The sequence below is a fragment of the Nyctereutes procyonoides genome, unplaced genomic scaffold, assembly GCF_905146905.1.
Source record: "Nyctereutes procyonoides isolate TBG_1078 unplaced genomic scaffold, NYPRO_anot_genome, whole genome shotgun sequence".
Lineage (NCBI taxonomy): Eukaryota > Metazoa > Chordata > Mammalia > Carnivora > Canidae > Nyctereutes > Nyctereutes procyonoides.
The window spans coordinates 23,130,993-23,153,717 of NW_026575040.1; the positions used below are offsets into that span (position 1 = coordinate 23,130,993).

The following is a 22,725-nucleotide window of genomic DNA, read 5'->3' on the forward strand; positions in this document are numbered from 1 at the left end:
AACATCTGGATAAGTGATAATTCACATCTTTTTTTGATGTTTGCAAAGGTCTGGATAGATCATGCCATGTGGACAAATGTCTGTATAATTAACTTGAACATTCACATTTTATTCTGTGATCTTGTCACACTAAAGATAAAGCAATAAATGCTTCTAAAATTTGCCAAAATGATGTAATCATATGTATCAGACAAATCTGGCTATGGTGCAATTATTATTGTTTTATTTAGGAATGTACTGTTTTAAAAGCTACCCTCTTATTAAAATTTAAAAATTTCCCATTGCATCTGGAAAAGTTTAAAACAGCTTTGTAAAAAGTTCTGTTAGTCATGTTAAAGATCGAATTTATGTCGAATAATCAATAAAGGTAGGTGTGGTAATTAATTTTGCTGCCTGTAAGTCTGCTTTGAAGACTATTCATAGGTTACTGTTTCATACTTATTTGCTGATGCTGTGTTAAAGTATCATAATGCTACCTTGCTTTCAATGAAGATGACACCACTGATCTTCAAACAGTGGGACATGTGCATTTAGTAGTGATTTTTCTGGAACTAGGAGAGAATTTGTGCTTTCTCCCCCAGTGAAAGATTGGCAATACTAACTTCTTATGTGGTCAGAAGAATACTTCTGCTGTATTTAGCCTAACTCAAAGCTATGCATGTAAACAGAGATAGGCCTCTATCATAATCACAGTTACAAATACACTTATATACTAAATTCTGTTCAGTGATTTAAAAAAAATCCATGTAAGAGAGCCAGAGAATCCAATATGGAAGTGGTTGAATAATTTTTCGACTGCTATTACCCACTACGATCTGCTGAAGTCCACTGGTGCAAGTTGCCAGAGGTGCCCATGTGCAAATGAAACGATTGTATATATTTAAAAACCCAAGACAAATAAGTAATGCTAAAAAAAGAACACAACAATTAAACTTTTAGCTGTGTGGTTAACGGAAATGCATAACCTCGGATAAAATGGTCCTGATGGGGAAGGAGAAGAGTTTTTGCTTGCTTATTTTTCAATGGCCACCATGGTGAAACTTTGCCGCCTCCTGTGAAAGTTTACCTTCGGTCTCCTTCGACTCGCTTTTTACGAACTAGGTAAGAAAAAAGAAAAGGAAGAAAATAAATAAATTGAAGGAATGGTCCTTAACTTCCAGACAAACAACATTAATCACACGAGCTAGCAATCCCACACATTTAAGGATATAGTTATCTTAAATTTCAATACTCATTACCCAATAAGTGATTTAAATCAAAAGGATATAATAATCTAGTGTCTTGTGGAATTTACATTTTAAAGAAAGTTATGTCTGATATTTGGGAACTTGAATGTGAGAAATTTTTATGGAGTACAAGGACCAGAATAGACCCATAAAACAGTGAACTTCTGAATATTTCCATGGTCGCTTATCCATGCACATCTCAGCCTCTGTGCCACTTGACCCTCAGCTGCCTTTAACTCCTGAGGAGGAGACATTCATGATCTATGAATTCTGTTTATGGCTTGAAGACCAGAAGGAGTTGCAAACAAATGTTCAAAGTTTCTAAACCTGATTAAACATAAACCGCCAAGTATCATTCCCCAGGAAGGGGTGATTCAGACGGCAGGCAAACTCAGACACAAAGGTTCCCTTAAGTGGGGAATTTGTATCAAAAAAATTGCCCTGACTGCCCATTCCCAGTTTCTGTAACCCATTTGCCCCTTCTACCTCTCTACCTGGAGGCCTGTCTGGTGGATAGGAAGAGGGTTACCCTAACCTTCCTGGATTGGGCAAAAGGTGCCCTCGCTGTGGGCCTGCCCTAACTCTCTAAATAGCCCAGCCTGCAGAAAATGAGACAAAAGCTCTTGCCCACCGCTGCCACTCTTGGCTCATGATTATTTCTCCATTTACCTGAAGCCTCTTCTTTTTACCCTTTTCTCTTTGGTCTCCGTGTTGTGCAGCTGTGGACTCTATGCAGTTTTCCTAGGTGCCTTCTGACCGCTGCCTCTACCCTCTTCCAAAGCCTAGTTTATGGGGTTGCTCCCTTAGCCTCATCCTCTACAGCCCAGCAGCAAGCACTGCCATCTGCCTGGCCAGCTGCTGGAGGCCATACAACATGTCTCAGCATCTTGGCTAAGCATGCCTGGGCAGGGAGATGGACACTAATCTCTACCTACCCCCCTTTGGGTTCCAACTCTTTGTTTCTTTCTCATCTACTATCTGAATCCTCCCAGTGGCCAGTACTCTACTTGGTGGAACACTGTGACCAGTTCTCCCGTCCGAGGTCTGGCATTCTGTCCTTGAACCTCAAACTGGGGACTGAGTTCTGCTACTGGCTGACAGCTTGCCAAGTGACTGCTCCTGGGTGTCCTTTTGCCATGCAGCTTCAGGTGACTGAGCTGTGCCCAGACCAAGCTTTCCCAATCTGTCCCATTCTTCTGTGCTATGGTGGACCAGGATATCTTCCCTCCCATCCTAATGGAAGAAATGTCATGGATCTTCAGCAAAGAGTGGGCAGCAGGAAAAATGAAGGAGGGGTTCACTGAAAAAGCTACTTCTAAGTTTTACCTTTATAACATAGCTCCACAGAAATCACCAATGTATCAGACATAACTGTATTTGAACCCAAGTGCAAAAGCATGGTCAGGGGTCAAACTTAAATGAACTGGGAATTTCCACATCACTGCATTCATCTTCTGGTGCAGATAACATGTAAGTAGTAAGCAAAGGAGAACCAAATATATAAAGGAAACAATCAGAAGTCAAAGACTGTCTGAAAAAAAGAACAACCCATTCTTAGGAGAATGCTACAATAAAACTGAAACACTGTGGAAATTGATGAGAATTCCCAGGATAATATAATAATGTGCCTTTGATCCAGGGCTGACACCAAAGGCCAGGAGAATGTCTGCAATATTGTATCTGAAGTGGAGAAATAAACAGTTGTCATGCTCTTCTAATTGCTAAGGGCACACATTAGGGCTGCATTACCCAGGTCATTATTCTTTGTGATGGCAGCTGCCACCCTTGTTCGAGGGCCTTGTTTGGTAAACTGATATCCAAACTTGAGGATCCTTGAATTCTCCTCGAGCATCTGGGCAATTTCCATCTCCACAGCTGTTCCCAACTGTTGTCTCTGGGTACAGGTGCACACACATACACAGGAAGACCAAGAAGAAAGAGGAAAGAGTTACTTGCATGGGAGAGATGCATGGCTGCTTGCTGCACAAAAAGGTAAAAGGACAGATGGAATAAAATACACTGAAAGGAATAAAGTCACTTGGGGTATTTTCTTCCATACAGTCACTTGAGACCTGCTCCTTGTCTAGAAGCAAAATCCAACAGACAGCCAAATCTGCTGGCGTGCTAAACTGGAAAGACTAGGCAAATTATTTAGAAAGGAAAACATGATCCCACATGTAAAATTAAAGCAAAACTAATATTCGGTGCTTTCAATTTACCCCAGTTTCCATGTTTTTTTTTTTTAAGATTTTATTTATTTATGAGAGACAGAGAGAGAGAGAGAGGCAGAGACACAGGCAGAGGGAGAAGCAGGGGGAATGCAGGGAGCCTGATGTGGGGCTTGATCCCAGGACTCCAGGATCACACCCTGGGCCAAAGGCAGACACTCCACCGCTGAGCCACCCAGGCTTCCCACAGTTTCTGTGGTTTAAACAAAGGGTGTTTTTAAGTAGTGAAACTGTCTTAGAGCAATCAATCCAATTACTGAATTTTCTATTGTAGGATCCATATCCAAAAATAATTAAAGGTTATCAACCAGATGGCCATTCTTTCTCAGCAGGAGATCCCAAAGAAACTTCACTGTGGTTTGAACCATGGCCAGGTGAATTACGAAACCCCGAAGGGGTTATTAGGCTGTGGGAAAAAATTCCCAAGTTTTTTAAGTTGGTAAAAAGAAGCTTCCTGGGTTTTTTTTTTTTTGTTTGTTTGTTTTTTAAAGTGAATCAGAATAAAAAAAAAACTGAAAGTAATTTTTAAATGGGGTGTGTAAATATAGAAGTTTAAAAATTAATCAAAATTAAATAAAAATTAAAATTCAATTTTTCTGTAATATATTTTAAAATTTTAAGTAAAAAGTATAGGCTTATTTAGAAAAAACACACAAAAAGTGCGTAAAATACAAAAGCTCCCTTCCCCAGTATTTACATTCCCTATGGAGAAAGCCAGTTTGGCATATGGTATGTGGTCTTTTTAAACATTTTCTATGCATTCATATGTCTACCTAATCATATGTACATATCTGCTTTTTTCTGCATAAATGGATTATACCAGCATATTGTTCTGAAACGTATTTTTATTTTTCATTTAACATTAGAATACCTTTTCACAGGTATACATGTATCTCATTCTTATTAACAGCTGTCCAGCCTTCCATTGTAGTGATGGAGAATAACTTACTTAAGCTAGGTTCTACCGACTTTTTGTTACATTGCTTTCCATTTCTACTATTCCAAACAGTGCTGCAGTGAACTTCCCTTGTACACATAGTATATCCTAGAACATTTCTGCAAATGTGCCCGTAGGGCAAATTAGGGCTGGGCCCGAGAATAAGCATGTTTCAAATTTGTATATATTGCTCACTTACCCTAAAAAATATAACAGTTTTTTACTCCTACTAACAGTGGTTGAGATTTTTTCCCTACCCTGGTCAACATGGGATATTATCAATCTTTTCTACTTTTGTCAACCTAATAGATGAAGATTTATATTTCATTTATATTTATTTCATTGCTTTAATTTGCATTTCTCAAATTATGAATAAGAGCAATTAAATTTTCTTATGCAGCTGTACTTCTCTTTTTGGAAACTACCAGTCTCTGGTGTGTGTGTGTGTGTGTGTGTGTGTGTGTGTGTATGTTTACCAGCTTACGGGTCCTTTTTTAAAAAAAAATAATTTCTAAGTTTCTTATATATTAAGGAATTAGCCTTTTATCAGATGTGTTGAACATACTTTGTTCAGTTCGTCTTTTGACTTGATTCTTTTTTCATTTTCATATGGCTAAATTTATATCGGTCTCCTAGATTTTATATCATGTTTAGGCTCTTCTGATTTTTTTCTATCAGAAATCCTTCTGATTTCTTCCATTTTATGATTTCATATCTTTTCATATTTAAATCTTCATTTCATTTGAATGAATTTTAGTATAAGAATCAAGATAGAGCCCCAACTTAATCTTGTTCCAAAATGCTAGTGGATTTTTTCACTATCTTTTACTTTGGCCTTTCCTCTCAGAGTTGAAATACTACTTTGCTACAAAATTCTCAGGTGTACTTGGATATGTTTCTGGAATCCATTGTTCTGCCAAGGCTATTTTTGTGCCAGCATCATTTTTGATTGCTTTATTATATTTTAAAAATACACTTTTTAATTTTGGAAAATTTAACTATTGAGTAGATGAAGGAGAAAAGTTTAGGGAGAAATCTTTGTGTTCTAGGTGAGTTCTAAGGTCTAATTCTTTGCTCCTTTTCTTTGTTTTCACCCAACAACCTGTCAAACCAGTCTCTCCCCAAGAAATTAATAAAATGTGGTATTTCCAGTCGGACAGTAACAATTGTGGGTATCCAGTGTAGAGATTAGCATTGTAAGCTCATGAGAGGGAGAGGCAGCAAAAAATAGATTCTGACCTCACAGTTCCATGAACAACTTTAGCTCATGACATGCTTTAGAACAGTGGGCTGTACTAAGGATTGACACCTGAGCTAAGGTTGGGGCTGCCATAGCTATGCCTTATGCCCCTGGAATGGGCCAAGTGGTGCTATCAGGGGCAGAAGGAGCTTATGGTGGATGTGGCTGATGGGGAGGGATGACATAAAAGTTCCTTTACCTCCCCTCACAAATCTCAAGACTGTGGAGTCCTGTGCTTGGGTAATTCACAGGATGGGCATCTATCTGATGGGTATATAAAGGATATAGGAGCTGCAAAAATTATATTGGGAAGGGGCATAGCAAATTAGGGGAGAAAGTAATGTAACATAGGGCACCTTTCTTTCTCAGCCTGAGTCTTTTTATTTAGGGTCTTTTGTGTTATATAAACCCAGGGCAACAAATGGAGGCCAAAATTTCTTATAATTTGTATAGGTTTCCCTTTTAGGAGTCACTAAATACAAAGAGAGAAATAAAAGTTTAAGCATACATTTCTTCTGTTGTTTTTTTTAAATGACCTTTTTTCTTTACTCGGGTTTATTTAGCAGTTACCCATCTGTTTCATTAATATGCATCATGGATTGTTGTTCTCATAGGGGGCATCTGATTAAATAATTACCTTTTTACCTGGAGCCTCGCCACAGCAGCCTGCCCCAGTGACGGGCTCTCAGCAAGCCTTCATTTTGGTGCAGCTGCCTGCCGCAAGGATGCTAAATTGGTCTCAGCTGCTGGCCCTGCCTGAGGAAACTGTCTTACAGATTATTTTATTTTTTATTTAAAATTTTTTTATTAGAGTTCAATTTGCCAACATGTATCATAACACCCAGTGCTCATCCCAAGTGCCCCCTCAGTGCCCATCACCCAGTCACCCCAACCCCCCGCCCACCTCCCCTTCCACTACCCTTTGTTCATTTCCCGGAGTTAGGTGTCTCTCATGTTCTGTCTCCCTCACTGATATTTTCACTCATTTTCTCTCCTTTCCCTATTCCCTTTCACTAATTTTTATATTCCCCAAATGAATGAGACCATATAATGTTTGTCCTTTTCCGATTGACTTATTTCACTCAGCCTAATACCCTCCAGGTCCCTCCACGTCGAAGCAAATGGTGGGTATTTGTTGTTTCTAATGGCTGAGTAATATTCCATTGTATACATAGATCACATCTTCTTTATCTATTCATCTTTCGATGGACACCGAGGCTCCTTCCACAGTTTGGCTATTGTGGACATTGCTGCTAGAAACATCAGGGTGCAGGTGTCCCGGCGTTTCACTGCATGTGTATCTTTGGGGTAAATCCCCAGCAGTGCAATTGCTGGGACATAGGGCAGATCTATTTTTAACTCTTTGAGGAACCTCCACACAGTTTTCCAGAGTGGCTGTACCAGTTCACATTTCCACCAACAGTGCAAGAGGGTTCCCCTTTCTCCACATCCTCTCCAACATTTGTTATTTCTTGTCTTGTTAATTTTCCCCATTCTCACTGGTGTGAGGTGGTATCTCATTGTGGTTTTGATTTGTATTTCCCTGATGGCAAGTGATGCAGAGCATTTTCTCATGTGCATGTTGGCAATGTCTATGTCTTCCTCTGTGAGATTTCCCTTCATGTCTTTTGCCCATTTCATGATTGTATTGTTTCTTTGCTGTTGAGTTTAATAAGTTCTTTATAGATCTTGGAAACTAGCCCTTTATCTGATAGGTCATTTGCAAATATCTTCTCCCATTCTACAGGTTGTCTTTTAGTTTTGTTGACTGTATCCTTTGCTGTGCAAAAGCTTCTTATCTTGATGAAGTCCCAATAGTTCATTTTTGCTTTTGTTTCTCTTGCCTTCATGGATGTATCTTGCAAGAAGTTGCTGTGGCCAAGTTCAAAAAGGGTGTTGCCTGTGTTCTCCTCTAGGATTTTGATGGATTCTTGTCTCACATTTAGATCATTCATCCATTTTGAGTTTATCTTTGTGTATGGGGTAAGAGAATGGACTAGTTTCATTCTTCTGCATGTGGACGTCCAATTTTCCCAGCACCACTAATTGAAGAGACTTTTTTCCAGTGGATAGTCTTTCCTGCTTTGTCGAATATTAGTTGACCATAAAGTTGATGGTCCACTTCTGGATTCTCTATTCTGTTCCATTGATCTATGTGTCTGTTTTTGTGCCAGTACCACACTATCTTGATGATCACAGCTTTGTAGTACAACCTGAAATCTGGCATTGTGATGCCCCCAGCTCTGGTTTTCTTTTTTAATATTCCCCTGGCTATTCGGGGTCTTTTCTGATTCCACACAAATCTTAAGATGATTTGTTCCAACTCTCTGAAGAAAGTCCAAGGTATTTTGATAGGGATTGCATTAAATGTGTAAATTGCCCTGGGTAACACTGACATTTTCACAATATTAATTATTCCAATCCATAAGCGTGGAATATTTTTCCATCTTTTTAGGTCTTCCTCAATTTCTTTCAGAAGTGTTCTATAGTTCTTAGGGTATAGATCCTTCACCTCTTTGGTTAGGTTTATTCCTAGGTATCTTATGCTTTTGGGTGCAATTGTAAATGGGATTGACTCCTTAATTTCTCTTTCTTCAGTCTCATTCTTAGTGTATAGAAATGCCACTGACTTCTGGGCATTGATTTTGTATCCTTGCACACTGCAAATTGCTGTATGAGTTCTAGCAATCTTGGGGTGGAGGCTTTTGGGTTTTCTATGTACAGTATCATGTTATCTGCAAAGAGGGAGAGTTTGACTTCTTCTTTGCCAATTTGAATGCCTTTTATTTCTTTTTGTTGCCTGATTGCTGAGGCTAGGACTTCTAGTACTATGTTGAATAGCAGTGGTGAGAGTGGACATCCCTGTCTTGTTCTTGATCTTAGGGGAAAGGCTCCCAGTGTTTCCCCATTGAGAATGATATTTGCTGTGGGCTTTTCATAGATGGCTTTTAAGATGCTGAGGAATGTTCCCTCTATCCCTACACTCTGAAGAGTTTCATCAGGGATGGATGCTGTATTTTGTCAGATGCTTTCTCTGCATCTATTGAGAGGATCATATGGTTCTTGGTTTTTTCTCTTGCTGATATGATCAATCACACTGATTGCTTTACGAGTGTTGAACCAGCCTTGCATCCTGGGGATAAATCCCACTTGGTCATGGTGAATAATCTTCTTAATGTACTGTTGGATCCTATTGGCTAGTATCTTGTTGAGAAATTTTACATCCATGTTCATCAGGGATATTGGTCTATAATTCTTTTTGGTGGGGTAAACTTTGTCTGGTTTTGGAATTAAGGTGATGCTGGTTTCACAGAACGAGTTTGGAAGTACTCCATCTCTTTCTATCTTTCCGAACAGCTTTAGTAGAATAGGTATGGTTTCTTCTTTAAATGTTTGATAGAATTCCCCTGGGAAGCCCTCTGGCCCTGGACTTTTGTGTCTTGGGAGGTTTTTGATGACTGCTTCAATTTCCTCCCTGGTCATTGGTCTGTTCAGGTTTTCTATTTCTTCCTGTTCCAGTTTTGGTAGTTTGTGGTTTTCCAGAAATGTGTCCATTTCTTCTAGATTGCCTAATTTATTGGCGTATAGCTGCTCATAAGTTTTTAAAATAATTTGTATTTCCTTGGTATTGGTGGTGATCTCTCCTTTCTCATTTATGATTTTATTATTTTGAATCTTTTCTCTCTTCTTTTTAATAAGGCTGGCTAATGGTTTATCTATCTTATTAATTCTTTCAAAGAACCAACTCCTGGTTTTGTTGATCTGTTCCACAGTTCTTCTGGTCTCTATTTCATTGAGTTCTGCTAGAATCTTTATAGATTATTTTATTTTATTTTTTTAAATTTTTTTTCAATTTATTTATTTATGATAGTCAGAGAGAGAGAGAGAGAGAGAGGCAGAGACACAGGCAGAGGGAGAAGCAGGCTCCATGCACCGGGAGCCCGATGTGGGATTCGATCCCAGGTCTCCAGGATCGCGCCCTGGGCCAAAGGCAGGCGCCAAACCACTGTGCCACCCAGGGATCCCAGATTATTTTATTTTAAATCCTTCATTATGTAGATGAGGAAACTGAGGTCTATTTCAAATAGCTTATGAGTTGATAAACAAAATTTGGATGGAAATCAAGTTCTGGTTCTTAATTTCCTCTTTCCTGGAATAAAGCAAAAATTTTTCCAATTGCTCTAGAACGTCTCAATCCTCTTTCTTGTCAAAAGGGAAAAGAAGCTATTTCAGAAACATACTGGGGAATAAAGTGGAAAAACTACACAATTCTATCCCAGATGACTGAAGAAGGCTGATAAGATTGATGTATGTAAGGGGATTTGAGAGAGCAAATTCAGGCTTTGTATGTCAGGGTTCTTCCTTCACATGCATTATGAAAAGCCACTCTATTCTCAATGTTCAGGATTCTAATCCATTAGATGTAGCGTTGCCAGATTTACCAAATAAAAATACAGGACACCTAGTTAAGTTTAGATTTTGATTACTAGTAATAAATAATTTCAATAAATAAAAAGAAATATATACATTTTTAGTATAGTATGTGCCAAACATTTGATGGTACATACACTAAAAATTATTTGTTGTTTATCTGAAATTTAAATTTAACTATATTTTATCTGGGAATCCTAACTAGGTGGTATCTTAGAAGGAGCTAGGAACAGAGTATCTGGAACATTACGTCAGATATGGGCTTTCATAATGGCCTAAACCAACATAAGAGGTTAAATATACTTTGCAATAAGGTATCCACTTGTTGTAGATGTCCTGGAAATAATATGCTAAGAACTCAGTTCACTCTTTCTGATACTAGTTCATTTGATAAATATTCCTGAGCTATTGCTTCTTTTCTTCCCATTTTTTAAAAGATTTTATTTATTTATTCATAGAGATGCAGAGAGAGAGGCAGAGACACAGGCAGAGGGAGAAGCAGGCTCCATGCAGGGAGCCTGACGTGGGACTCGATCCAGGGTCTCCAGGATCACGCCCTGGGCTGCAGGCGGCGCTAAACCGCTGCACCACCGGGGCTGCCCATCTTCCTGTTTATATATCTCTCTGGCTCATTTTCCTACTCTCCCATTCCCTGATGCCTCTTTTTAAATTTACGAGGAGGAGTACACACAGCTTCCTGAATCACATCGGGTTTCCTGTGTACAGCTGGGTGTGTATATCCCCTTCACAGATCTTCATTTGGGAAAGCTGTGTTGGTGATGCATCCCTTCTGGGGAGGGTGAGAGTAAAGGAGCACCTGTCTTCGGTAGATTCCCCGGCTCCCCTAGCAGCAAGTCTCTGGAGGAGCCCAGGGGCAGAGGACCTGCACTAAAGCAGCCCATGTGTCCTAATTAACAAAAAAGTACTGTAGAGCTGTTCATGGGACCTGCTGGGGGTTTCCAGACTTAAGTAAAATCCTGGGTAGAGTCCTGATGCTTTGTCAGGTCTTGGAGGGTTCAGACTAGGGAATTTCCAGACGTGCAGGGGGCACTCTCAACAGGGCGCTCTCCTCACTGGTCCTGCCACTACCCCACAAGTGAATGCTCACAGCACAAAGTCTCTGTGTTCTCTCCTCTTTCTGGGCCATGGCAGGGCCCTTTCTTCCACTAGACAGTGTCTGGACCTTTCAGATTCACTTGAGTCCCATGGCAGACGGCTCCGTGGTGAAAGGGGCAGGACACAGCATCACACTGAGAACTGAGAATTGCTGCCCAACAGCAGGAGCCAGCGGAAGCAGGCAGAGCAACCAGAAGTGCACACCAGGCGGATGCTGGGAAAAGGTCTTCAGGGTACAGGAAGAAAGATGAGGCTCTAGAGTAAAGCAGTGTGTTCGGCTGTTGATGGGAACCTAAGAAACACTGCAACAGGGCTGAGACTGTGATCACACTGTGGGTGTGGCCTGCTTCTCTAAGCCAGACCATCTTCTAGAACCCGGATTCCTCTGAACAGGCTCTGTGGCCAGCCCAGATTATAGGAGTCCAGTTGTCCCTGCTTTTGTTTTTGTTTTCAGTTCTGGCTGCCTCCAACCAAGAGCAAGGAGTCTGTCTCTGGGTATGGCCAGTGTGCTTTCTCCTTGCAGCCACAGTCCCAGTGAGAGGCAACAGTAAGGCTAGGACAGGACTGGCTGAGATTCCCACTAGGAGGCAAGGGTGATTGATGGCTGCACAGAGCAGCTATCAACACCTGTGGTCCCACCTCCTCTCTCCCCCCGCTGCCTGTCTAGCTGAGGGCTGGGGGAGAGCTAGCCCTTTCAGTCTTGGGCTGCCTCACTGTGCGTAGTGTTTAGTTACTGACATGCGTTCCCACACACCCTCTACAGGCCGGAAGCTGGTATAACTTACAGGGAAGCCAGAACATCATAGTAACAGAACTTTGGCTTTTAACCCACTGCCTTGCGGGACACTTTTTCTTCTTCTTTCTTCTTCCTTCTTCTTTTAATTTTTAAGTTTCTAAGATTTATTTATTCATGAGAGACACAGAGAGAGAGAGAGAGAGAGGCAGAGACATAGGCAGATGCTCAACCACTGAAGCACCCAGATGCCCACAGCACCCCCTTTCACATGCACCCTCAGAGTCCTACCTGGTTGTCGATCTTGATCTCTGTCAGGGTGTCATTTTCTCTTAGTGCCTCCACCAGAGCCAGGATCCCAGTCCCAGTGATAAAATTGGATTCAATGTTTAGGCTTTTCAGGGTCTTGTTTACTTTCAGCATATCTGCAAAAGCCTTTGATGCAAAAAAGAAATAACCATTAATGCTTCTAAAGATTTATTTACTGAACTCCCCACTCCCAAATTAAACACAGATGGTTTTTATAAACTTAAAGAAAAACTGAGTCAAGTCAAACTAAGAATAATTCAGTCCAGCAGCCCAGACTTAGGAATCTTATGTACCTAAAACCAAAACCAAAACCAAAAAATCCTGATATAGGTTTACCAACTTTGTTCAGTAAGGACATTGAGTAAAATCCCACTACCATCTGTTATCATTGTCAGTTTCTATTGTGTGTGTGTGTGTGTGTGTGTGCGTGCGTGTGTTTTGAGAAAAAGGCATTTTAATATTAGGAAAAATGTAGAAAGGACACGATCTCAGAATTTTGTGCCTTTTACTATGAATGGATAAGAGAAACTCTACTGTTGACTGGCATGTGGGCACTAGTCATATTATTTAGGTCATCTATAAATCAGAATTCCTCAAAGTGATTTTTGGAATATAATCACCATTCAGAGTGGCAAACCCACTGGAGACTCCCAGTTCAAGACAACAGATACATACATGCACCTGCCTATTCCTCTTGCACCCAACATTTCCCACTGTTATGAAGGGAAGATAGCATTTTTAAGTGAATGGAACTCTCACAGTGCAGCAAAAATAAAACGAAAGAGAGGGCCACTACCTTGAAGAATTGCTGAAATACAGAAAAAAGAACATTGGTGGAGAAATGATCACAAAAAAAGCTGTTGCCCAGGATGCCAGAGGTAAGTCCTGAATGGGGTATTTCATTAAATAACTGCCTTAAGAACAGAGGAACAACTAGATGGATAGCACATTGTCCCTCCTGCAGCTTCCCCAGAAAAGAAACCACTGCCAGTGCAACCATGAAGAAAACTTTTCCAGGAAGATCCTCTGGTGAGGCTAGGACCTGAGACAGAAGCCATACATAAAGAGGCACCTCTGTACCTCTCACCAGATATGGTGTGGGAGAAATAGAGAGGAGAGGCAGCTATGTCCAGGAGTGAAATATACTGAAATGTACCCCTTCCCAGAGTGACGCCCTCTTAGCTGTACAGTTGTGGGGGACTCCCTGCCACCTGTCAGCTCCTCATGCACACCCTTCAGAGAGGGCTGCTGGTCAGTCCACCTGCCTGCTTACAAAAGCGTTCATTCATTCATTCATTCATTCATTCATAAATTCATTCATTCATTCAAAAAAGACTATTTATTGGGCTTCTATAGCAGCCAGCAGCAGAAAAAACGTAAATCCCTTTCCTAAGAGGGCAGTTGATAAATTAATAAATAAAATACATTGCCTGTCGAATTTTGACAAATGGGAAACAGAAAGGGCCCTCCCTCCCTTTTAAGGGAGAGCTCTGTTGGTAAAACAGATTGACACAACTGCAGAGGAAATGATCCTAGTTTACACAAAACAACCTCGTTCTCTATTTGCAAGTCTGGCAACCAGACTGCCAGACATATTAGGAAAACCAATATCACGGAAGAGAAAAGCCAAGCTAACCAAATAGGACAACATACTGTAGAGATTATTCAGGGAACAGAAACAAATATAAAAATTCCAATTGTTATTCTCTCTCTTCTCTTCCCCTAAAAAAGAAAAGAAAGAAAACACATTGTATCCATAAAATAAATACTTGCTATTATGGGGGGGGGGGGAATATGAACAAAGAAATGTTTTGAAAAATTTAAATATTATATTGAAATAAAGAAAAATAATAGACATCTAGAATTACAAAACGAGCATGGCTGAAGACCAAGTTGGTGAGTGAGAACATAAATCTAGGGATATTCCCAAGAATGCAGAGTAAAAAGACAAAGATAGAAAATATGAGACAAATATTAAAAGATATGCAGAAAGATACAGAAGTTCAACATTCATCTAGTAGGAGTTTCAGAAGGATGAAAGAAAAAAAGACAATAGAAGGGAAGAAATTATAAAATAATAGGAAAAAAATTTCCTAGAGTTGAAGGGGGTTATGAGTCTTTATCTGAAAGAACCTACCGGATGCCCTGCAAAATGAGTAAAGAAGACTCATAAGTGGGCACATAGAAGTGAAATTTCAGAACTCCAAATGAAAAGAGAGTCCTAAAAGTTTCTAGCAAGAAAAAAGAAGTTACTTACAAAGAAACAAGACACAGACCACCATTAGTCACTAGACTATAAGGCCCATGAAAACAGAGATTTATGCATTTACATAGCCAAATAATTGTTTTTTTTAAATATTTTATTTATTTATTCATGAGAGATACACAGAGAGAGAGAGAGAGAGAGAGAGAGAGAAAGAGGCAGAGACACAGGCAGAGGGAGAAGCAGGCTCCATGCAGGGAGCCCAATGTGGGACTCGATCCCGGGACTCCAGGATCACGTCCTAGGTCGAAGGCAGGTGCCAAACTGCTGAGCCACCCAGGGATCCCTAGCCAGGTAATTTGTAAATATGGGTGAAAAGTTTTAAATTTTTGCAATCTGTATACAAAACATAGACTATAATGGCAAAAAACATATAAAGCTGAAATGTGTGAAAATAATGGGATAACTACAATTTGGAAGTAGAAAAAGGAGGGATGAAGACAGGGTATAGAACTCTCAGCTTTTCTCATGGAGAAATAAAAATTATCAAAGTATGTATACCAAGGGGTTTTCTTTCCACTCCGACTACATGTTAGAATGATCTGGAAGCTTTAAAGTATATACCAATACTTGGGCCCCACCCCAGATGAATTCAATTAGAATCTCAGGCTATAACTTGGACTGCTATATCTTTCTTTAAGTATGTATGTATGCATTTATTTATTTATTTGACAGAGAGAGACAGAGAGAGAGAGGACTAGCTGGGGGGAGGGAGAGAGACAAGCAGACTCCTTACCAAGCACAGGGCCTGACACGGGGCTCATTCCCACCACCCGAAGACCAGGACCTGAGCCGAAACCAAAAGGTGGGACACCTAACCAATCTAGTCACCCCTGGATTTCTGTATTTTTAAAAAGTTCTCCAGGTGATTCATGTTCACCAGGATTGACAAGCACTTTAATTAAAGTCCTAAAGACAACAACTGGAAAAATGAACTACAAATCATTAATACTGATTGCTCTGGGGAATGGAACAAGGAACTTCTTAATTATTTTAATTGTTTTTATGGTGGAAAACACAGGAAGAAGGAAGAGAAGGACTCTAACTTGGGACCAGAACAGGATTCCTCGACCTCGGCATCAATGACGTTTGAGGCCAGAGGATTCTTTGTTGTGGGATGTTGTCCTGTGTACTGCAGGATGTTTAGCAGCTTCTGAGACCCATTAAATGCCAATAGTACCCTTTCCAGTCATGACAACCAAAAATATCTGCAGATACTGCCAAATGTCCCCTGGAGGGCAAAATTACCGAGTTGAGAAGCACCAGACTAGAAGACTAATCCTGTGTGTTAGTCAAGCAGTTGCTTTAACTGCAAAGAAAGCTCAAAGATTTGGACTGACATTATTGTACCCCACGTAAATTAAAGCGTATTTATTCACTGCTAGGTCCTTAATTGGAATTAAACATACACATTTTAATTAGAGCATCAGAAGGAAATGCATTAGACGTTCCTTATGGACGCTCTAGGCTTCAGGACTTACGTTCATTATTAGAATAACAAAATGCCGGAGCAATTAGGCCTTTATAAAAAAGTTGCAGGACTTCCTGGCAAGTAGCCAGGATCTTGCCACTTTCTTTTAAACTTGAGAAAACACTCTTCTCATACTGAACAAAACAGGGGAGACCCAGCCAAACATAACCCTGGGCTGTAGGCCCAAGTTAATTTCAGTTCAGCAAATATTTAAGCATCTATTACATGTGCGGGGATAACATCAGTAAAACAAAGACTAGATTTCTTAAATGTTATATAAATAGTTATAGTAGAAATACATTTTTAAAGAGAAGGTTTTTGCTTTCTGTACTTTACAGGATTATATGGAAATCCAGTTTCCTGCATTGTCCAAATCTGTACCATCCACAGGGTAGCCTCAAGACACATGTTCCTATTAAGCCCTTGAAAAATGGCTGGCCTGAATTGAGACGTGATGTAAAACACATACTGGATTTCAACAATGTGGTATGAAAAAAATAATGTAAAATACCTTAATCCATTTTCAAATTATATTTTGAAATGATAATATTTGGGATCTATTGGCTTAAATAAAATTACTAAGATGGGTCCCATCTATTTCTTTTCTTTTTTAATGTGGCTACCAGAAAAATTTAAAATCATACACATGGTTTATATTTGTGGCTCTCATTTTGTTATGGACAGTGCTGTACTAAACTCTTGATTTTTACTTGACATCATTGTTAATAACAAATGCATTTTTTAATGTATATGGACTTTTTCTGCTCCCTGCTAGAGATGTGATCACACAGATGTGCTTGGGGCATGGTGAGCTGAGCCTGATAATAGGTCACTTAAAAGCACTTCTTGGCTCGTCTACATGCTGTGTCATCTTAGTTAAGTTACTCAAGCTCTAAGAGCCTCAGTTGCCTCATTTGCAGAATGGGGATAATGCCATCTCACATACACATAATTTGCCTATGTTCACAATAATCCCAGAAGTGCCTCACTGAATCTGTTTCTGAACCTTTTTTTTTCTTTAAGATTTTATTTATTTATTCATGAGAGACCAGAAAGGGAGGCAGAGACATAGGCAGAGAGAGAAGCAGGCTTCCTGCTGGGAGTCTGATGTGGGCCTCAATCCTGGGATGCCAGGATCAGAGCTGAAGGCAGACACTCAACCAACCACTGAGCCACTGAGGCATCCCTGCTTCTGAACCTTAAAAAGAAAAATCTCTTGAAACTGTTTGCTTTAGCACTGCTCCTTAGTTCTTTTTTTCTTTTAAAGTAATCTCCACACTCAAAGTGGGGCTAAACTCACAACCCTGAGATCAAGAGTCACATGTTGTGCCATCTCAGCCAGCCAGCCAGGTGCCCCCATCTTTAATTCTTTGCAGCAAGTTATTTAGTCATAATCACTAAGATCTCTATTGCCTCTGGGGCAATCAACCAATTTTCAACCTACAGAAAGGTTCTTTCTCAACTCTGGCATGACTAAAAGGAGAACCACCCAAGGGCTGCCAGGTGAAAGGTGAGCCATAGGAAGCTACTGAGGAATCAGGCCAGAGAGGCATGTCTCTTCACACCCTTAAGGACTGCAACTGTTCCTTACAATTGTGTGGTGTGCTTGTCACATGGTATGCACTCAATATAGAGTTATTGCATTAAAAACAGTATCAAAGACTTTATTAGATTCAGAATTTATTTAGTCCATTTAGCAAGTTATTCTATTTGGCTGGGTAGAAGAGTGAGTTTATTTGCTAATGGTGCTGACAATGGACTATAACCTATTTCCATCCCTGCAATTTTACTGTAATGTATTACATTGAAGTGGTAAATCATTTATTTATTCATCCCTTTAGTCAGTTACATACAAAATGTACTGTGAATATTTTGCTTTATTGAAAACAAATCTAAACGACAGAGATTATATAAATCATATACTGATAAAAATCCTTAAATTGTTAATTTCACCTTTAGCAGTGACCTGGTTCTGCTTTTTCTATTTTAATGACAGGTTTCAAACTCAAAACTGCTTTCAATCTACATATTTACATATGTAATAACTGCTAGTGAAAACACCAATTTTGTAGCTTAGTCCCTCTTACATGAGTGCTTATTTTATATTTGCTGTGGTCATCATGGAAATATACTGGATTGCTGAGAGGTTAGAGGGTATGTTCATTTATTCATTTAATAAGCCTTGTTCAGGGGCACCTAGGTGGCTCAGCTGGTTAAGTGGCTGCCTTTGGCTGGGTCATGATCTCGGGGTGGGGGTGGGGTCCTGGGATGGAGCTCTGTGTCCTGCTCCCTGCTCATCGGGGAGTCTGCTTCTCTTTATGACCCTCCCCTATCCAGTGGGCTCATGCTCTCTCTTTCTCTCAAATAAATAAATGAAATCTTTTTTTTAAAAAAAGTGTTGTTCAAACATCTATTCACATTCAGCTTTGTGATAGGCAGTTATTACTTTCATGTTGTCTGTTTTTATTTTTATTATTATTTCATTTTATTTTGTTTATTTTAATTGGGGTGGAGGGAGAAGGAGAGAGAGAGAATCTTAATCAGGTTCCACACCAAATGTGGAGTCAGACACAGGGCTAGATCTCACAACCCTGAGATCATGACCTCAGCCAAATTCAAGAGTCAGAAGCTTAACTGACAGAGCCATCCAGGCACCCCTATGTTATCTGTTTTAATGCTATTTTAGGGGCAGCCCGGGTGGCTCAGCGGTTTAATGCCGCCTTCAGCCCAGGGTGTGATCCTGGAGACCCGGGATCGGGTCCCACATCGGGCTCCCTGCGGGGAGCCTGCTTCTCCCTTCTGCCTATGTCCCTACCTCTGCCTTTCTCTGTGTCTCTCATGAATAAATAAATAAAATCCTTTAAAAAAAATGCTATTTTAGGTCTTCCAACAGACATGTGACTTTAAATCACATCATCAAGCCAAAAAACCTTGTTTTTCTAGCTGGATTCAAAAACTGAGCATTAGATGCTATAGAACCACAGGCTGATGTCCTGGCTGCCCCAAACGGACATAATTTAGCAAATATATGACAGGACGCATTGTGTATAAATATAGCATAGGCTGATGGTTAAAGCATCCTGGTTGTAGAACTAGAAAAACCTGGTGGTTCCACTTACTGGCTGTGTTACCTTGGGAAAGATATTTAACCTTTCTGAGCCTCAGACTGCTCATTTGTTAAAGTGAGAACTAATAATAGTACATACCTCATAGTATTACAGTGAGGATTAGATGAGCTGACGTGTGTAAAGCACAGAGATTACTGCTAGCATTTACTAATTGCCCAAGAAATGTTAGCTATTAATAGTAATAATACTGACTGGTGGTAATAGTTGTAGTACTTTTTGGATTCAGGAGCATCCTCATTTAGCTGAATTATCTAAAATGCATGGAAGGAACAGAGCTTTTGGTTGGTTATTTTTTTTTGCATTCTGGTTGACAGTGTCAAAAAATGTTTTAAGATCTGGCTGTTTAAAATTTTTGAAATTTACTACTCCATTTCAAAGATTAAAATGAAATAAACTTTCATATGTGCTGAGTTCCTGTAGGATTTGGGAGTCTTATAATATTCATTAACTATGACAGAATGTAGTGTAGATACAAAAGTTTTGGAAAACTTGTACAAAGCACAGAGCAAAATCTAAATATTTATTTAGCTAAATGCCTAACTGAATCTTATTTCTTTCTTCTAAAGTGTAGTGCTAACAAAATTTTAGTTAATTCAAAGTGCCTGACTTTAAGTTGTTTTATTATCTCACTGGAACATTTAACTGCGTAGAAAATACATTTACCAGATCTAAAAATTGTTAACTGATAAAATAAAAATAGTTCCTACTGAATTAAATATTGTCATATTTCTAAAAAAAGTTTTTTTTCTTAAGATTTTACTCACAATCGCCACAGGATCATTGCTGCGGGTTGCAGCCAGGCTGAACTTCTTTACATGAGTGTTGGTTTCTAGAGCTTTTGCAAATTCCTTCAGGGTTGGAATTGGAATGTTCTAAAAAGAGGAAGACACGGATAGTTGATAAACCATTCTGTAGCTCCCCCTACCCCAAGTCAAGGACCCACAGCTTTTAAATATTTTATGGGTTTAAATGACTAAGTGCCAGACATCCTTTTTAAAAGACTCATTACCCATCATCTTCCAGCAACTGAGCCATCCTGGGCCAATAGCACCCTATAGTGTCTAATGAGGGAGTCTAACACAATACAACATTTTGGCATCACCCTTCTGTTCACTCTGGCCAAGATATTATGCACATACCAAACTTCCCTCCTTTTCTCTTTTATTCTCTATATTCTAGCCAGACTGACCTACTTGCCATTCTCTTAACATATCGTGGTCATTCTTAGGTATGCTTTTCCCTTTGCTTGGAAATTCTATTGTCCTTTCCTCTGATTAATTCCTATTTGTCTTTCAAGACCCAGCTGAAATATCACCTCCTTTGTTTACTCACTCTCCTAGGCAAGATAAAAAATTTCCTTACCTACAATTCCACAACATTTGGGGTTTTGCCATATTATGTTGTAGTTTATTTAGTGTTGAGTGGCTGTGAGCAACTCAACTTCTTTAAGTGCTACCAAGGATTAAATGAGATACTGTGGTCTTCCCTTATCCATGGGGATATGTTCCAAGACCCCCAGTGGATGCCTGCAACCATGGAGAGCACTAATACTGTACAGATTTGTTTTTTCCTATACATACATATGATAAAGTTTAATTAATAAGTTATAGGCATAGTAAGAGATTGACGATAGTAACTAGTAATAGAATAATAGTAACTATATTATAATAAAAGTTATATGGATGTCTCTCTTTCTCTTTCAAAATACAGCTATACTCACCTTTCTTCTTGTATTGATGTGAGATGATAAAATGCCTTTGTAGTGAGGTAAGGTGAGGTGAATGGCATAAGCATTGTGATATAGGGTTAGGCTACTATTGATCTTCTGACAGTATGTCAGGATCACCCACTTCTACACTGGGCACCCACTTCTACACTGTGGCAGACTGAGGGTAACTGAAACCATGGAAAACAAAACTACAATAATAGGGGACTACTGTATGAATTCCAATTATTTAGCAAAGGACATGGCACACAGTGAGTACTCAGTACAAGCCAGTTATTATTTTTAAAATGGCAGATGTTGGCCCAAAAAGAAGTAAAAAAATAGATACCAGGCAATGTTCTCTCTCTCTCATGCACACACACATACTTCTTTCCCATCCCTTTGAGAGTAACACGACTAATTACCAAATAGAATAAAGCAGAAGTGACAATGTGTGACTTCAGAGAATAAGCCATAAAAGGCACTGTGGCTTCCTGCTTGCTCTTTCTTTTTCTCTTCAACCACTCGCTCTGGGGGAAGCATGCTGTCATGATGCCAGGACACTGAAACAGCCCTATGGAGACGCCCATGTAGTGAGAAATTGAGGTCTCCTGCCAATAGCCACATGAGTGTGCCATCTTGAAAGTGGACCCTTCTGCCCCACTCAAGCCTTCAGATGATTGCAGACCTTGATGACAGCTTTATTACAGCCGTGATCACGTGAGATCCTGAGCCACAACTACCCAGCTAGGTGCTGATTCCTGACACTCAAAAACTGTGTGAAATAACAAATGTTTGTTGTTTTAAGTCTCGAAGTTTCAGGGTATTTTATTACCCAGCACTAAATAACCAATATTCTACATTTAACATAAATAGTATGATTGTTTTTGAAGAATTCCAGAAATCAATTTTTAAAAATTTCTTCTTTAAATAGGATACCTTTTCTCAACATCAGTGACTACAGGGATTGGAAACAGGCATGAAAGCAGGCAGTCAATGCTATTAAATTTTCTAACCTCATGATACATCAAGCGACTGATTATCATAATGAAATACCTTAATATTGTTGAGGTTGACTTCTTGCAGGCTGGGATCATTGGCTTTCATCTGCTGCAGGCTTACTTCCACATTGGTAGGATTGGGTGGTTCTTCAAATATTGGCTTGACCTTCTCACCTTTGACCACATCTAACACACAAATTTTAATTTTAAAAAGAAAATGTAAGGGCTCTCCTCTCAAAATCGGAAGTGACTTCCCCCAAAACGACCCTTCCTTCCCATGCTCTGATTCCAATTATACTCTAATATCAATGATAGTAAAGTTTATTCTCAACTAAGCAAGCATGGGAATGGTATGGTTCTGAGTTACAGTTTCAAAGACTGATGTTTCTCAACTCCAATGAGAAGTCTCAGTAGCTGATGCTACATGGAACCAAAAGTGCAGTAGGCCCTATAGCAACCTCCACTCCCAAATCCACAGGCAGTTATTGCTGCTGTATATGGACCACTTTCAAACTATAATAATCAAACCACTGGATTTGAGATGCAAAAAAGAAAGTCTTTTCATTTCCAAAACCATACTATTCCTCTGGACTCTTTTTAAAAAAAATATGTATTTATTTATTCTTTTAAAATAGACCCCGTGCCCAATGTGGGGTTCAAACTCATGACCTTGAGATCAAGAGCACATGCTCTACCGACTGAGTCAGGTAGGTGCGCCCTCTGGCCTCTTGACCATATCTCACCCTCCTCTGATTTCTATTTTAGATCTTTGATTTTGATAAGAGGATGGAGAGAGAAAGGGATAGAAAGGCAAAGATGGAACAATTCTCAAAAACAGTTATCAGAAAATGTTTCAGGAATATATTTAACAAACATAGTGTTAATATCCCAATATACACAGAGCTCCTACAAATCAGTAGACAACCCAATTAAAAAT

The 22,725-nt window shown here is 39.5% G+C and overlaps 1 protein-coding gene across 1 annotated transcript in view; it reads right to left on the reverse strand.

Annotated features, from left to right (window-relative positions):
- Positions 1-201: 201 nt before the first annotated feature.
- TMOD2 (tropomodulin 2) overlaps positions 202-22,725 on the reverse strand; it is a 50,737-nt gene continuing 28,213 nt past the window's right edge. Inside the window, exons 6-10 of the mRNA XM_055320063.1 lie at positions 21,844-21,974; positions 19,847-19,954; positions 12,203-12,346; positions 2,976-3,120; positions 202-1,097 (exon numbers count right to left, since the gene is read on the reverse strand). Of these exons, the coding sequence (XP_055176038.1) occupies positions 1,063-1,097; positions 2,976-3,120; positions 12,203-12,346; positions 19,847-19,954; positions 21,844-21,974 (563 nt within the window). The 3' untranslated portion in view covers positions 202-1,062. The remainder of the gene's footprint in view (positions 1,098-2,975; positions 3,121-12,202; positions 12,347-19,846; positions 19,955-21,843; positions 21,975-22,725) is intronic.